The sequence below is a fragment of the Trichoplusia ni genome, chromosome 1 (assembly GCF_003590095.1).
Source record: "Trichoplusia ni isolate ovarian cell line Hi5 chromosome 1, tn1, whole genome shotgun sequence".
NCBI classification, from domain to species: domain Eukaryota; kingdom Metazoa; phylum Arthropoda; class Insecta; order Lepidoptera; family Noctuidae; genus Trichoplusia; species Trichoplusia ni.
In genome coordinates this window covers 1,734,780-1,750,934 of record NC_039478.1, presented here as the reverse complement: position 1 = coordinate 1,750,934, position 16,155 = coordinate 1,734,780, and the positions used below count along the sequence as shown (strand labels likewise).

The 16,155-nt window shown below is 36.3% G+C and overlaps 1 protein-coding gene across 1 annotated transcript; it reads right to left on the bottom strand.

Annotated features, from left to right (window-relative positions):
• Positions 1–346: 346 nt before the first annotated feature.
• Positions 347–15,015, bottom strand: LOC113505041 (1-phosphatidylinositol 4,5-bisphosphate phosphodiesterase gamma-1). Its single transcript, XM_026887581.1, has 12 exons — positions 14,437–15,015; positions 14,128–14,266; positions 13,583–13,745; positions 10,865–11,065; positions 10,674–10,789; positions 9,665–10,595; positions 9,417–9,598; positions 7,124–7,301; positions 5,394–5,459; positions 4,200–4,394; positions 3,132–3,954; positions 347–3,045 (listed from the first exon to the last, which is right to left on the bottom strand). Exons 1-12 carry the CDS (start codon positions 14,795–14,797, stop codon positions 2,795–2,797), a joined length of 3,606 nt encoding a protein of 1,201 aa, XP_026743382.1. The 5' UTR covers positions 14,798–15,015; the 3' UTR covers positions 347–2,794.
• Between the last annotated feature and the right edge of the window lie 1,140 nt (positions 15,016–16,155).

The following is a 16,155-nucleotide window of genomic DNA, read 5'->3' as shown; positions in this document are numbered from 1 at the left end:
GGATAAAAATACCGCCTTTGCGCAACAAATGTTAAAGCTAGTAATACTTTAAATTAAATTTTGTATTTTTTATAATAGCAACACTGAAAAATCAGAGTGGAAACTATATTTAAATAAATGCATTTGTTCGGATATTAAATGCACACAGTGACATAATGTGTTAATATAAATATAATGTGTAAGAGAGCAAAATACATGATTATTTCATAAAGTAACTGTATTATTAAACATTACAGTCTAAACTAAAACGTGTATGCGCAAAATCAGTATTTTATTTTATATTATAACATTTATAATTTAGACACCTAATAAACATAATTGAGGGGTACTTGACTCACAATTATTTTAAGATATTTTTTATTATTATTTGTTTAATTAGGAATTGTATTTGGATTTTTAAAATTAAATTAGATGATTGGCCAAGCACTGCTCACATTTTAAATATTGCTGTGCTCTTAACAATATACTTTTAGAAAACCAATAAACTCACGAATAAAAACAATTCGTCTCTCTTTACCTAATTTGTAATACACTGACGTGAGACCCCACATTCTTTTGGGGAATATACTTTTTTATCACATAACGCCATCTAGTCACAAACTTGGCAAACCCAATCAATAATATGAGTGCTAGACAACTGATCAACGTATTTAGTATTTATTACTATAGGTCAGCATTTCAAAAAGTCCATAAAGTCACAGAATATATAACACAGTGCTGGCTGAACATAAATAATGTAAAGAATGTTCATAAGAATACCAAATTCGGGCAGTGCAAGTTTCGATGCAAATACTTTCGTTTGTTTTAAAAACCAGTACACCGTATAACATTATCAAGTAACACCCTCTTATCTCCCTAAACACCTATATAGTGATTATTATAACATACTTATTATTACAACATTATGCTAAATCAGAAATACATTTATAAATGTCAATAGAGTAATAGTAAATGTGTAAAATGTTTTGAGATTAGATATATTGAGATTGTTTGTTCGTTTGTAACAATATTGTTAAATGTTAATAATATGCAACGAGATATGGTAATGTTCAGTAATTCTATAGATACCTATATACTACTTCAGACCAAGGAGGTCAACAACTTTTTTTGAGGACTTTACAAAATTATCATCATGCAATGAAAGTTTTTCTTATTGATAGGTGTAAAGACTATTGCAGCTTAGGGTCAAGTATTTCCTTCCATAGTCAGAAGTGGTATTTAAGAATACGTTATAGCATTTTCATATACGTTATATAAGGTCAAAGTGCAATATTCGAGTGTAAATATTAATAATTTGTTCAAGTTAAGCTAAACATCTGAATAAATTAAAACTACAAGGAAAGTGTATACATAGTCAATACGTATATATAAGTATTGTTTTTTTTGTTCGAGTGTAAAGGTTCCCAAAATAATTGGAGTGAAAGAACTTTCACATAGACTAAATGCCATTGATTGCCCACTCTTGGGAAAATAAGATATAATATACTTGTCGCGTTCAACGCTTACTATAATTTATTAAATTTATCTTATATTGGCATCAATAATTTCCAATAGGTATACCAGATTTTTAAAATACCAGTCTTACTAAGCTCTTATTTGCATTCTCAGAATCCCCGAGCACATACTAAATATACCTATCTTGTAAAGCACTGTTCTCACTTTTAAGTTCACAAAGGGCTACCCTTGTACATGATAAGCTTTACTATATACCAATCAGTCCAGTGCCTGTACTACGAGCTTATGTAGTTTGCCGACATCTTGTTACCGTAGCGGTAACAGTTCTGCTCTTAGAGCATAGTACAGGGTCAGTGTCTGGCAATACGTATTGGGTGCAAAAGTTCTTAGTCTCATCATATCACGCTTGAGCTTCATAACCTACTTTTCAGTTCTTTGATGTGTCAGGGAGGTTGGCAGCTTTTCTTGTTTTCATACTTCTATAAAATATATTTTTGTCAAAATGACATGGGTTTTATGTACTACATTCACTTGGGACATAATAGATTACCTGAAACCAGGCTGGCAGATATTCAGAAAGTTTATGACACTTCAGAACTCTCACTAAATTAAATCTTGGCAGATTTGCTTGAGCGTACGACAATAGCGTAGATGCCTCGGAGCAACATCTTTTAGAAGAATACTTTTCGTCTAGCCTAAAAGATATTAAATGGTATATCGACTTTCTTTAAATTTGGTCAAGCTTACCTTGAAAACATTGATAACATTTCCCCCGCAGAAAATTTTGGGGTAAGATTTGCAAGGTCTTTTGCTACGAAATTCTGGAGGCTAATCTAGGATAGGCTTCTAAGGAATTGAAGATATGGCTAATGTGTTTTTACCGCTCTATCTATAAATATCATGAATTGAAAATCCCCGACTACTAACTACCTTATACCGATATACATCCTGTATACATAATAATCAAGAGTTCGATATTTTTTCTGAAAACCTAAAATTTATCAGCCTCTAATGATAGAGGTTATTTTCCAATCCGTCTAATAGTAAACGCTGATACAAAACATAGATAAAACTACATCAAATTCATACTAAGATCAATAATAGTACTTCATTCAATAAGAATTCCAATAGAGAAGTACCAGTGTATAATTTGTATAAATGTAGATATAACGTCAATTATAATAGGATTCATAAATATTTAAAGATATAATAATTTTGCCTCTCTATAAATTTTTGACTCATATTTAACTAAATTCGTTTACCTTAATGAGTAGCCTGAAAATTTTTGGTTAGAAATAGCATCGCCCAGCTGTAGGGGGTAACATATTTGCTAATTTTTCTACTTGCTAGTGATGAGCGATATATGGACCAGGAGAGAGGACAGCTCTAGTTCCTCAGAGTAGCCGTTACTGAGGGGCACGCTTCTGTAGCCGGTGCGCAGGCACTTGACCGGGAACGTGGCCTGGCCGATGAAATTCCTGTCGGCGAACATGTCCTCGTCTTGAACAAGGAAACGGATCAGTGCCAGCTCAGGGTTCGCCAGTTCAAACTCGCAAATGTCATTCCAGATCGGGTTTATTCCGTTGTCAGCTGAAACAGTAACAACCATGTTACAACATTGTTGATTTACTTTATAACATTGAATTCTGTGACCGTATCATGTAGTGAGTACTAACCAACAGTTTTGGTAACGAGCTTGATGCCGCTGTCGTGCTCGGCTCCGATGATCTCGACCTCCACCGAGGGGCTGGTGGTTCCGCGGCCAGACTTGCACAGGTGTCTGGCACCGATCACGCGGAGCATCACCGTCACCGGCTTCACCTTCTTTTCAATGCTCTTCTTCGAGTATGGGTTGTAGCTCTCATCAAACATAAAGTCCGGCTTCAACACGTATCCGCAGCCACCATTCTCCTTGAACTTCCCCACATTAATCTGCATCGGCTTATCCGGAGTCTGATAGTTCAAAGCAACCATCTGCGAGCCTGAGTTCCAGAAAGGAACGGGGTTGTAGTTGGAGGAGTCGATCCTCTGGCCCTTCGGGTAGATGCGGCTGAGCTGGATGGTGTGGTACTTGAGGAAGAAAGCGGTCTCCTGCTGGCACATCAGCCTTTCAGCTTTAGTCTCGGGGAAAGAGGACATCTCATTGAATATGTATCCCTTGGTGCGGATGCGGTCCTGATTGAAGGTGACGGAGCGGCAGTAGACGATGAGGTCGGACATCTCTTTGGCGATCCTCCAGGTGCGCTCCATCTTCCTGTGCTGCAGCGAGCGCGCGCTGGCGCTGAAGGCGGCTTCCTTGATGGCGGAAAGCCACTCCAGCGCCACCTCGCGCGTTGGCGCCGCCATGTCGAAGGGCGCGCACATCTGCGGGCTCTGGATGCGCACCAGCCAGCGAGCGGAGCCGCTCTCCTCGCCCACTACTAGTTCCACCACCGCGCCCAACACATCAACCACACCTTTCTGTAATGAGCCCAAAGCTGCGGTTTCGTTCTCGAGACCCTAAGAAAACATATAAGCTTTAATATCACGTCTACAAAGCAGAACTGAAAAATACAAAATGAAAATAACATGAACGAATTCAGTAAAAAAATATAGAAACCAAATTAAACTTGAAACTAAATACAGAACCAGAACAAAAGCACAACAAAAATCGAAAGTCAAAATGAACATTTAAATCAAACAGCCGTGCTTTGTTTTGATCCGTGAGTCCCTCGACCACCACAAATCAGTCCAAACATACTAACAGTGACTTCGGAAATGTGCGGAACCTCTATTTCCTGCACGTAGTTGGCGGGGAACCAGTGGTGCTTCTTGCCGCCGTAGTCTCCGCGCCACCAGCCTTCATCGGGCTTGTCCACGTTAGTTATGATGGCATGTTTGCAGAAGGACAGCTCGTCATCTTGACGGGCGCGGTAGTCGTACAACGCCTTCACCGTCACCTATGCAAACAAAAACTTCCGTAATGACAGTAAACTGATGGTAGCGACCTCTGTGAGTATAGGTACAAGGGATAAAACTTAACCAAGCTTGCTAAAGATAATTTTATAGTAACTATAACTAGGTATGGTATATACAATAAAAAAACTATCTAAGAATCCGACGCAATTTAAAAGGATAAGTTAGTAAGTTTGACACTCTTATCCCATAACTTCAATGCTAGTGTATCACACATAAGTAAGTTTTATCTGAACAAATTCTTCTAAATCTGCCGATTTTTTTTTAAATCTAGGCTGAAGTAACTAAATTAGGACTAGATATAAAGTTAATCTAATTTTAGGGCGTTATTATAGTTACATACAAAATAATGTTAATAGCGCAGAGAGACAACCTGTGCCCAGTTCCAATATTTCTTTTCACCTCCAGTATCTATATAAAAAAGTATAGAGATCAGATTAAAGCATTAATAAGTTAAAAAAGGCGTAAATAATATATCAAGTCGATATCATGCTTAAACTTATACTAAAGTACGGTCCGCCAAGAAAGTACCCAGAAGTTCAAAATTATACCCGAGTTTAAAAAAAAAAAGGTTGATTCCAATGCAAAAATATGCTCACGGCTACAGAATGTAAAAAGTTTTATCAACACTGGTAGACTACTTTCTTGGCCGAGCGAAGAGAGGAACCAATAAATGCAATGCGGCAACAATATCCCGCTTCCATTTATAATTATTGCAAGATACATAACCCTGGCACCGATAAACCTGTATTTTCTGTAAAATGTTATTAAAAAGCAAACGTTATCCAAATGTTAGCTTTTATAAAACCAACAGCGTCGCCGAACATTCGGATTTATAAAAGCTTACAATATACATTAGTTTGCAAGAGTATACTATACAAGTGCCCATAGCTGGGCAGGGGTAGTAAAGTGACGTAGGGTTATTGGTTACTGAGCGAGTCTGTTACGAGGCATGTGTGGTGGTGTAATAACATATACTGTACCTTAGAAGTGAACGCGGTGGGATCCATGTAGCCGGGAGTGCCGTACACGGAGTTGTCGTCTGGTTCCTATATGAATAAATAAAATAAATAAGTAAAATTATTTTAAATTATAAAAAAAGATTTTTCTTCTTGCATGTTGTTTCAAACTTAAAATTTTACGAAAAGCTATATAGTTCTTAAAAATGTCTTACAAGTTAAAAACTGCTTTATAACAACCTTAGTTCCGTTCTGAATAGTTTGTAGCGGTATAGTAAAAAATATTCAAGAAAAATAATAAAACTTTTTTGTTCGGCAAAAAGAAACCAAATTATATTCCACAGATAAATAAAACATTACATAACAAGTACGACTCACGTTGCAATCGCCTTGCATGTAACATTCATTGTACAGAACCCCACTCAATGACAATTTATCAGAACAACAATCTGTCAATCATAATTCATTGAGCTCACAGTGCTAGTGTTAGACTGCGGATATTTCTAGCACGCATTATCATATAACTGCAATCGGATTACATTGTAAAGTAAGTTTGTTTTTTCCTGCATCTAAGTATCGTACGCTAAGTACGTTAAGCATCCTTGTTAATATCATCGATGTGAAAGTGACTCTGTTTGTTACGCTATTTGGTATAAACTGCTGAATCCAATCTAACACATTTTGGTACAGGGAAAGGTTAAGTATCGAGGTTTATTTTTGGAGTTGCCTGTGATTGTTGCCTGAAAATGATTGAGTACATGCGAAACGTGTTTTTTGCATTGCCCAAATAAGAAATCATTAGATAAGGGTAGAAGTGGGTTCTTATAAGGTCATAACTTTTCAACTAAATTTATTTTTATATCAATGTGTATATAATTTATATTAATGTAAATTGTACTTGTAAATAAATAAATACATCGAACTTTTTTACCAGTAAAAGAAACTGGTATAAAAGTCCCATTTTGCAATGTTCAATGTTAGGTTATCAAGTGTAGTCGCTGTTGGCTGTGTTCATGTTCATGTTCTTTACTTACCGCATATACGTGGAATTCTTTCCATCGTGATGGCTAAACCATAAAAAAATAGGTGAAATGACGATACAAATCTACGATTTATTTTTTTCTACTTAAAACTGAATTAGAAAATGTGCAAAGCTCCATTTGCCCTAAGTATGCGTTCTTGGTGAAGAATCATGTTTTTTAAGTACTATTAAGAAAATAGCAATATGTTGGGGCAAGGCTACGTAATGCTATCGCGGTTGTTTGCATTGCGTCCCCGTGGTCTCAGTTACAAGCGAAGGGTGAAGCACTCCGGTGGTTTCAGCCGGTAAGGGTCCGGCACACCTCTCCGCCTTCCCCAGGGCGGAGAAAGTCCATGAGGATTTCCCCGGGGGAAAAAAAGGCTACGTAATGCTATTACATTGGTTTCTAGGAAACACATGTCCCTATTCTGCAGACGTCATATAAATCGTCAGAAATAGACTAAACAATACAATAATGATAGCGCGAACCTATTTATTTTCCACGACTGGTTAAATTCATCTTGTCGTACAGAAATAATCAGCAATGATCTAAGAAAATCACGATCACATTTTATGAAAGGATCAATTAAACTTTGAATCGCTGTTGGTGACAGATAGTACTTTCAATCATTACTTGAATTATAAAAAGGCTGTATCTGGAGCGCAAATGATGCAATAATAATAATAAAAATATTCCCTGTCTGCTTAGAAAGGAGGTTAGAATGATACTTACAGCGATAATCCTCCTGACAATGTCCTCGCTGATCGGGAACCACAGCTTGACCTTTTTGTACAGCGGGTTCTTCTCGTAGTAGTTGACCAGCTCGATCAGGCTCTCGAACTTGACGGTGCCGATGGTGTAGAGGCGACCTTCCAGCTTTATGCGGCAGTGTTTGATCTCTTTCTCCGTTCTGGAATGCGATCAGCACGTCTTGAATATGGAAGATTACGTTGTGGTATTATTGTTAATTATTGATGTGGGTGTGTAATGTAAGTTCTAAAAAAATAAGATCTTTCTGTAAATAGCTTTTGCGCATTGACTTTTTTACTGTTTTTTTGATGTCATTATATGAGAGAAAATTATTGGTTTTTATTATTTACTTAAAGTTATTTTGGGTAGGTATCGGTCATTACCATGCCGTTTGCCTTCATTGGTCATCAAAAGACCAAGGAAACAGACGCAATACTGAACGGTCACCAAATAGTTTTTCTTACAAAGAACTCGAAACTTATTTATCGATATAAACCCAATCATAAAATATTGATGTCGCTTCACTATATATAGTCACACAAACCGATTCTCTGGATATTCCACCTAAGCTTTACGGTCCGCAATGCCTATTTTTAACTTTTACTACCTAAGAATTCATATTGTGGAATGCTATAAAGTATTTGGGTATTGAGTTAAAAACCATAAACCATATTGATCACAAAACAACACGTATGACGAAATGATTTAATGATTATTGTACAACACACATTATAACCGTAGTTATAGTAAAGTTTGACAGCCATTCTATCTAGTTCAATTGTAATTTTAAAACTACTACTAATTTGCACTACTTTAACAAAAAACCTTCGTAGATAAATGACATAACTACAGTTATTACGTATAAAATCAAATAAAAAACAATAATAATATAAAAAAATATAAGAGACAATTCAAAATTCAACAATAACAAGGCAAAAACAGACAAATAGAAAACGTCTTACTAATGAAATCGTTTGAAAAAATAAACGCATAAGATACTTACTGATGCAATCCAAATACATTATATCAAAATATGCAACGTGTGTGAACTTGGTCACCGATCTTACCTTTCTATTTCTAAGTACTTGATAAACTATACGAACATTAGGTGTCAGATGTCACTCGATTATGATTTACAATACTAAGTTACCGTCGAAACGTCGCGATGTCCATGAAACCGGATTAGTAGAGTAAACAAAAGCTTACGCGGTCAAATTTCGACACACCGTAGCACGTACATATTCAAGTAAAATGTTTATAATTATTGCTTATTTCATTACTTATCCGTCACTAAAATTCGTGTTTTCAAATAGAACATTTATTTCAAAAAATAAATTAGAAAAAATTGGTAAAATACCTAATGCCGTCTATCTATGTCGATATCCGCGAGTTATGTCAGTTGCGCATGATTTACGAGTTCTGAAATATTACCCGCATTGTTAAGCACTCAATGGTGGAAAATAAATAACTCTGAATACGTTACATTGTAAAATGTATAAGCTTTACTCCTGATAACAATCTACAGGTCTTAGGTCGTTTGGAAATACTTCAATGTAACGTTTTATAAAAGGGTTAGATGGCTTCTTTGATACACTAACCCCCGGTTTCCGGAAAACTAATGAATTTAGTCTATTGTCAAAGTTACTGATCATGACTGTGATTCGTGACTGTCATACATCCAACACTAGCGTCTAACTTCAGATTTTGACATCCGAATAAAATTGTTTTACGTCTATCAACAAACCATGAACCGGCTTGAAATGTTTGTAAGTCTGTTACCTTTCAGATTCGCATATAAGTTACTACATATAATACATATTAAACTTACAACTTCGCTCCGCGCACACAGATGCAGCTAACACAGCAGAGTCTCGATAAACAAATAAATCACGCGATAGATGCACTAGATAACAGCAATTTTCAATTTGATCAAATCAATTTTCCTATTTGTTCTAGCACTTCTAGTTGCTTGAAGGTCGTGGGGGGATCAGAGCGCAAAATATTTGATTGCTGTGATTATTCTGCAGTTACAGTTATACCTAGCACAATACGATCACAATAAATATCGAGATTGGAATCCTAGAGAAGGTTATTCAAAGCAATATTCGTTTGCGACTTCGAGGTATATATTAGGCTATGTGTGTCGCAATTCTCTAAAATATGCAACAGTAAACAATTCTGCAAACATGTATAAATCATGAACTGAAAAGTTATGCACAATATCGATAAACTATAAACAGATAAATATTGTGTGGGAACAAGATTTAGTACTAACCTAAAACTGATAGCAAATGACGACTGATCTTTCTCGCTGGGTCTGATCAGGAACGCGCCGTCTGTGTTCGCCTTACGCAGCAACTCTTCGGCTTGGGCGCGCGTGCAGAAAGGGTGGAACCACTCTTTGTCCTCATGCTTATTCGGCTGTGGTACGGGCTCCTTCAGAGTTATCAGAAACTCCTAAAAAAGAGAACATTATGTATAGACAAATAACAAAAATCATATGAGACATTTTGTATATTTTACCTGGCTTCGGAGAGGATGCTGTCTGTAATGAGTGATCAAGCTGTAGAGGCTATCAAAGCATACGGTGTCAATCAAATAATACTTTGTGATTCCCCTGTCCTGCTTCAGCTTTATGCGGCAGTGGTTCACTTTGCCCTGCCGCCAGAAGGACAGGCAGTAGTCACCCACAAAGGTTACGCTTTCTCGGACAAGAAATGTTCCGTCTCCGAGGTGTGCGTGAGATCGTAGGAGCTCTTCGGCTTCCTGCCTGTTCCCGGCCAGCTTGCCATGGAACCAGCACTCGCCGAAATGCAACTCGTCTTGAGGCACGCAGGCTCCTTCGGCCTCAGCTTCCCCGTCACTCTCCGCGTCTGTCTCGGTCTGAGTACTGTAGTGCTCAGTGTAGTATAACTTGTTTTCAGTCAGCACAAAAGCATGAGGATTCCATTCCTTATCGACGGGATCTTCTAATAAAAGAATACCGTTTTTTATCGAGTTTCTCAAGTCCAAGTCCTTTCCCTCCTCCTGACGTATAGCGAAGGAATTCTCCTCAGCTCCTTCGGGTAGCTTTTTGTGCTTTAACAGTATCTTCCTGCGTAAATCATGGGGCGAGGGCAAGTTAGTCTCATTTTTCTCGAAGGGCGCTACTAGCAACATATCGCCAAAAACATCTTGGAAAGCGCTCGCCATGCGGCGTTGTTGCGGCAAGGAGCAGTTATCCTCAATAGAGAGTACCAGGGGATAGTCAGAACAAACAAAGGCGTGCTCTTTGATGGTACGTAGTACGTCCATGAATCGTATCTTTGTGGTGAGCGTGTGACCGTGGTAGATGAACGGCGTTCCATCCGGGCCATCCCAGCAATCAAGTTCAATGCAACGACATCCAGCCCTCAGACATCGGACGTAAGCTTCTAAAGATGACTCGCTCGAAAATTGATCTCCCGTCAAATAACTAAAAGTGGAAACAGAGTTATTTTGTGGAAGATATGTACAAGCAATTGCTAAATAGTAAAGATTGAAAATGACTTACGTATTGTGCGATGATGATATCCAGTAATGTGAGAGTGGTCTGGTCATATTCTGAGTGACAGTATCATGTTTGCTGTCCCAGATTGTATTTTGTTTCGAGAACAGCATCTCAATAAACTGCAAGAATATTTAATATACAGTTTACTGCCTTTAATTTTGCCAACAATAAGACAAAGAGTAGTAGAGGTTTACCTCATGAAGAGTAAAGTATGGCTCGTATATGTCCCTCTGTGGGTCCCTCAGGTAATCCCTGATGAACTGGGAAGCAACTGCTTCGTCATCGCCGAGCTTATCATGTTGTTCGACACGGAGGAAGCTTTGGAACTCCCGTAAAGTTATAGTAGAGCCATTCTTGCAGTAAAGTGAATATTTGTCAAAGATGTCGTGAACATTCTGGTAGTAGAAGCGTGGCATTAGCAAACAGGAATTAGACGAGGCTATGAATGATATTACTTTATTAAATAAATTCCACCAGATATTGTTATGCCGGAAGCTATCGACTTCTTGTCTCGTAAGGTTCTAGAACGATGAAGAATAGTTTATTAATCCGTTCTATAACACATGAAGTTTTATATAAAATTTCATGAAAGTAAACGAAAAATAAAATGCAGCTCAACATAAGGCGTAAAAACAACATTTATCTAATTTGGCAAAAGCTTGTGATACATAATGACCAAGTTAAATTTACCTGCTTATAAAATGTAAAACCAATCCAATATCTGAAAAGACCTTTAACTCAAGTGTAAATTGAATGTTACCAACTATTTATTGATCTAGTTGTAATAGCTCGATGTCCTATTAATTAATGTGGGATTACATTTAATATTAAAGACACCATGTCAATTGCAGGCCCCTCCTTGACACACTTACCTGACTGATTAGCAGGTGATCAAGGTTTAGCAACCTTGAAAATATGGAAGGCTGAGTAATAATAAATGATCATGTCAAGGCTTATCATTGATCATAATATGTAATTGTCACCCTCACACCCTGACACGATTTCATTAGGCCGACCAATGGTATGAGATCTGTCCTTGTTAAAACTGTTCAACATATGAAAGCTCTAAGTACTAGGACTGTTCGTTTGGTGCAGTTAAATTTAGTAAATAAGACTTTTGTGTCATGGGGATATCATTGACACAGTTTAATGTGTTGAATGTCCATCACTATGGGAACTAAAGGTACCTTAGGCTTCAATTAATAGATCAAGGATAGTACACCTGCATACCACCTCTTTTCCTTGGCACAATTTCAACAAGTTTAATTTAAGTTTCATGAATACCATATGGTAGCAGTGATTGCTGTTCTGTATTGAATTTTATATGGCTTCTATTTTCATCACGGTCTTGCTGGATTTTCCCTGACATAGTTCTCATGTGATGTACTGACTGATTTGACTCAGTACGCCTCAAAGAAGTGGCATGGTTGTATATTTAGAAGATCATGTTACCAGTTCCGTAAAACACCCATGCTTAGCTTGATTCAAAATTCTAATATACTTTATGAAAATCAGATGATTATATTCCGCACACAAAGCCGAGTGGCGCTGATTAGCACAGCAATGACCACTGCGCTGCATGCTGAACCCCGCGGTAACGAACATTTAAGCGAACCACCAGCGCTATTTTAAAGATTGAGTAGGTGTTTTTTTCACGTAATTTAAATGGTTTTGAAAAAAATATTTACTTTGAAGTAAGGAGCAAATTTTTTGAGGGTCGTAAATTCCACTATAAAGTGACGGGAAATTCTTAGTGATTCGATTTAAAGTGAATCTCAATTTTATGTTGGGAGATTATTCAATCGATGTAATGAATCAAAATAATGTTTTGCGGTCGCGCTAATATTAAATGATAATTTTGTGTTAATTGAATTACTTGCAAGTAACGCAACTTGACGCATTTAAGCTTTTTTTCTAGATAATGGACATGTTGGGGGCCTACCATCGATTCTTTTATCAAGACTTGGGTAGTAAAAGAGAGATGTCTCTCTTTCACTCCAGTTTGACTATGAGAGGTATCTTTAGGCCCTTTACTGCGTATTGATTGTGGTCAATGATTTTAATGTTAGGGAGAGAACTTACATTGGAATTTTTAAATATTAGTCTGTTTTTAGCCGTCGTTTACGTACGTAACGGATTATCTATGTTCGTTGACAGGCCTAATTTACGTGTCTTCTAAAATTATTTACCATTTCATATTTCAACCGTACATCGCAAATGTTCTAAAAACTTTTTAATCACTAAATCTGGGAGTAGGTAACATAATTTTGTTAACCAGAGAGTTTCTTGATAAGTGTTTAAGGTTTTAAGGTGTACTCACTGGTCTAGCCAGTGGCATAATCTATAAAAATGAGTTTGATGTAAAGCCCTTATTAAACGCAGTAAAATAGTTTTAAAATAACAATACAAACTCAAGTGCAACATCCTTCCATTGTATTATCATAACAAAATTTCTGTAGATCAGATTACCATTTCTATGAAGACTGCATTATTTACATTAAGTGTTGTAGGATATGCAGACATTTGATATATTAATAATTTGCTGACCGTGTATAGGTACATCTATCAAGACTACTGTGCTAAAATATTATATGTATTTTTTTTAAGTTTTAAAGAGTAAAACCTGTTTTAAAATAAGTATTTTTTTTTAAAAGAGTTGCTAAGACACATTATTGTATGAGATGAAGAATTATGTGTATAAATATCGATACAAAATTTTCGGAATTCCTTTTTGTAATCAGTTTAGAATGGATTAATAAATTATGGTGTTAAACTAAAAATTCAGTCATAGCAATGCTTTGCAATTTACAAAAGACAAGTGATAGCTCACCAACAAAAACTCAATAAAATAAAAATAATTTGCAAATAATATAACATATAAAAAAACAAAATAAAAATACATTTTAACTTACATTCTCGTCGAAGATTATTTTTTGGTATAAAAGTGAGAAATCATCGAACCCTATTTCTCCCCTCTTGCTTGTATCCACTTCTTGGAACAAATCTCTCAATTTGCTTGTTGATATCTTGCAGTTGATTTTTGGAAGGAACGCCTTCACTTCCTTCAAAGTAATACTAAAAAAAAAAAATACATGTCATTTGCTGTTATTTAATTTATGTCTACATGTTTAGAGGTATATCAGAGTGCCTTGCAAGTAAGTGAATATTATTTCCATTTCCTAATTCAAATATGAAAAATAAAATTTGAAAATCCCATCAGAAAAAAAGTAAATATTTGCTTAGCAAAAATACAATTCGCAACTTCACACCCACTCGCCTTAAGTGCTTAATCACAATATAATCAATAAATAAATACATGAGATAACAGTGCCAGTACAAGCTGCACTATATTCAAATTTTAGCCGAGTTTTATTCTTCAGCGTTCACTATTGATGTCCTTCTGAAGGTTATGAATACTTTAAATAATATTCATGCACATAAAATGTTAACAACTTACTTTTCATTTGCATTTTCTATAGCATAGAATTCTTTCCTTAGCCACCTTTCTATTTGGAGCGGATAGGATGCTGTAATAGCCTCCTCAATGAGAAACCTGACACCCTTCACCCAGGCATCACACTCCTTATCAGTTTGAGCTGCAAAAGGGTTAATTTCGCACAATGACTCAAAATTTCTAGATGTATGTACACATAGAAATCAAAACAATTCGGCAATGCACTTCAACAAAACTCACAACCAACCATCGATTTATGTGACAATTTGCTGCTGCCGATATATTTAGACGTGTTTACAAAATATATATTACCTGCAAACGAAGCTGCACGCAGTTTGAACTCTGTGCCATAGTAGATGGTGAAACATTTGGAGCTCTCCAGCCGCTTGGACTCCTCTGGCCACCGCTCGAAGTCTTTTGAAGACTTGCCGACTCTAACTTCTTTGATATCTCTTATGTCCAGGGCTCCTTCGTAGGCATTCTTTTGCGGTATGCCAGTTCTAGACCAAATCACCTGATGGGTTTCTCGTCTCACAGAGAGTGAGCGGCGTTCGGGGCGTTTGCGCGGATAAAATTTGAGGATCATAGAACCACGTTCGATGTGAGATATTAGCTGATCAGCCTCATGAATGAGTCTATCATGGGCTCCCCCATTGTAGCACACCGGATTCATTGCACTGCCGTTGTTACCGCCGGGTGTAACAATACTGTGGCGCTGCCTACTACTACATGAGATAAAATACTGATTGAATGCAGCTATGTATGAGTACGTATATTCAAACGAATAAAATATACCCGTTACCCGTGTCTGTATTTTACACACACTTTGCGCTATTTTGTTTGTTTGACATTTCCAAACCAAATGAGAACTCAGACTGACTGAAGCAAACGGCTGCGTTCAGTTTTGTAGCATGTTTAGTCCTTCATTTTCAAGGCTGGCAATTGCGTTCACTTAGGAATCAATAAAACTGAGTTTATTTAAAATACAGTGATATTTATCGTATTATAACGTTATGGAAGGTAAAAATTATTAAAAGAAAAAGCATTATTCTCAGCTGAATCTGTATAACTTTTATTTGTAAGCAAAATAATATTATTTTTAAGTTTAAGTCATCATTACCTAAACATGATTTCATTTTTACTTTTCTGAAAATTACCACCTCCACGCATATTATTTATAGGTACTTTATTTATTCTGTTAGAGAGTTATGTACCTAATGTGAATAAAATATATATTTTTTCATACTTCCCGAATTTTTTCCGGTGATAATAAGTACCGTTGCATTCAATCCTTTGAAGGGGTCATTTAAATAGGTAATTAAAGAAATTTTCTTAAGTTAGACTAATTCTATAATTAATATTTTAACATTGTATCTACCTTTACTTTAAAGCTAAGCTACAATTATTATTGTAATTGTTAAAATTAATTATTATAATTGTTTAAAAACTACTTATAACGAAAAAAATAAATAAGTAGGTAAAGAACCAATGGAAAAAGAGGGCTATCACTAAGATTTTGTTGTCTGCCCATCTTTCACCAGGCTGTAACTCATGAACTGTGACAGTTTGACAATGTAGCCATTGTTACGGAAAGTAGGCAGATCACAAACTATGGAGAAGTTCTAACACTACTTAGCAGTTAATGAAATATGGCTTGCTCTAGGTCAGGATAATTTAGGGGCTCTATATAACTATTATCCATTTACATTCACATCCGCCGTGCAAAGATACCTAGCGGCAAGGAGAGCTTGCAAATAAGTAATTAATATTTATTGTCTGCCAATATTGTTGTACTGAGGATTACAATGCAGGACAAAATGAATAAAATATGACTCTTGACAATAACAAGTTAGCAAGTCAATATGTACCTACAAGTTTTATTTGAAACATTGTTATTTCTTTTGTTAAAAGCATGGAAATAACTTTAGATGGCTTTCGATAATAATTATCAGATTTTTTCAAATGCATTACCATTACTAAACAAGGAATGGCAAAGGTCTTCTTATTTAGACATCCAACAGGCATTAATTA

Excerpts from the sequence above, each read along its gene's own strand:
- LOC113505041 (XM_026887581.1), bottom strand. The coding sequence starts at position 14,797 with ATGAATCCGGTGTGCTACAATGGGGGAGCCCATGATAGACTCATTCAT. Across the intron at positions 10,790-10,864 it reads CATACTTTACTCTTCATGAG|TTTATTGAGATGCTGTTCTC; the intron begins GTAAACCTCTAC and ends ATATTCTTGCAG. Across the intron at positions 9,599-9,664 it reads AGCATCCTCTCCGAAGCCAG|GAGTTTCTGATAACTCTGAA; the intron begins GTAAAATATACA and ends TCTCTTTTTTAG.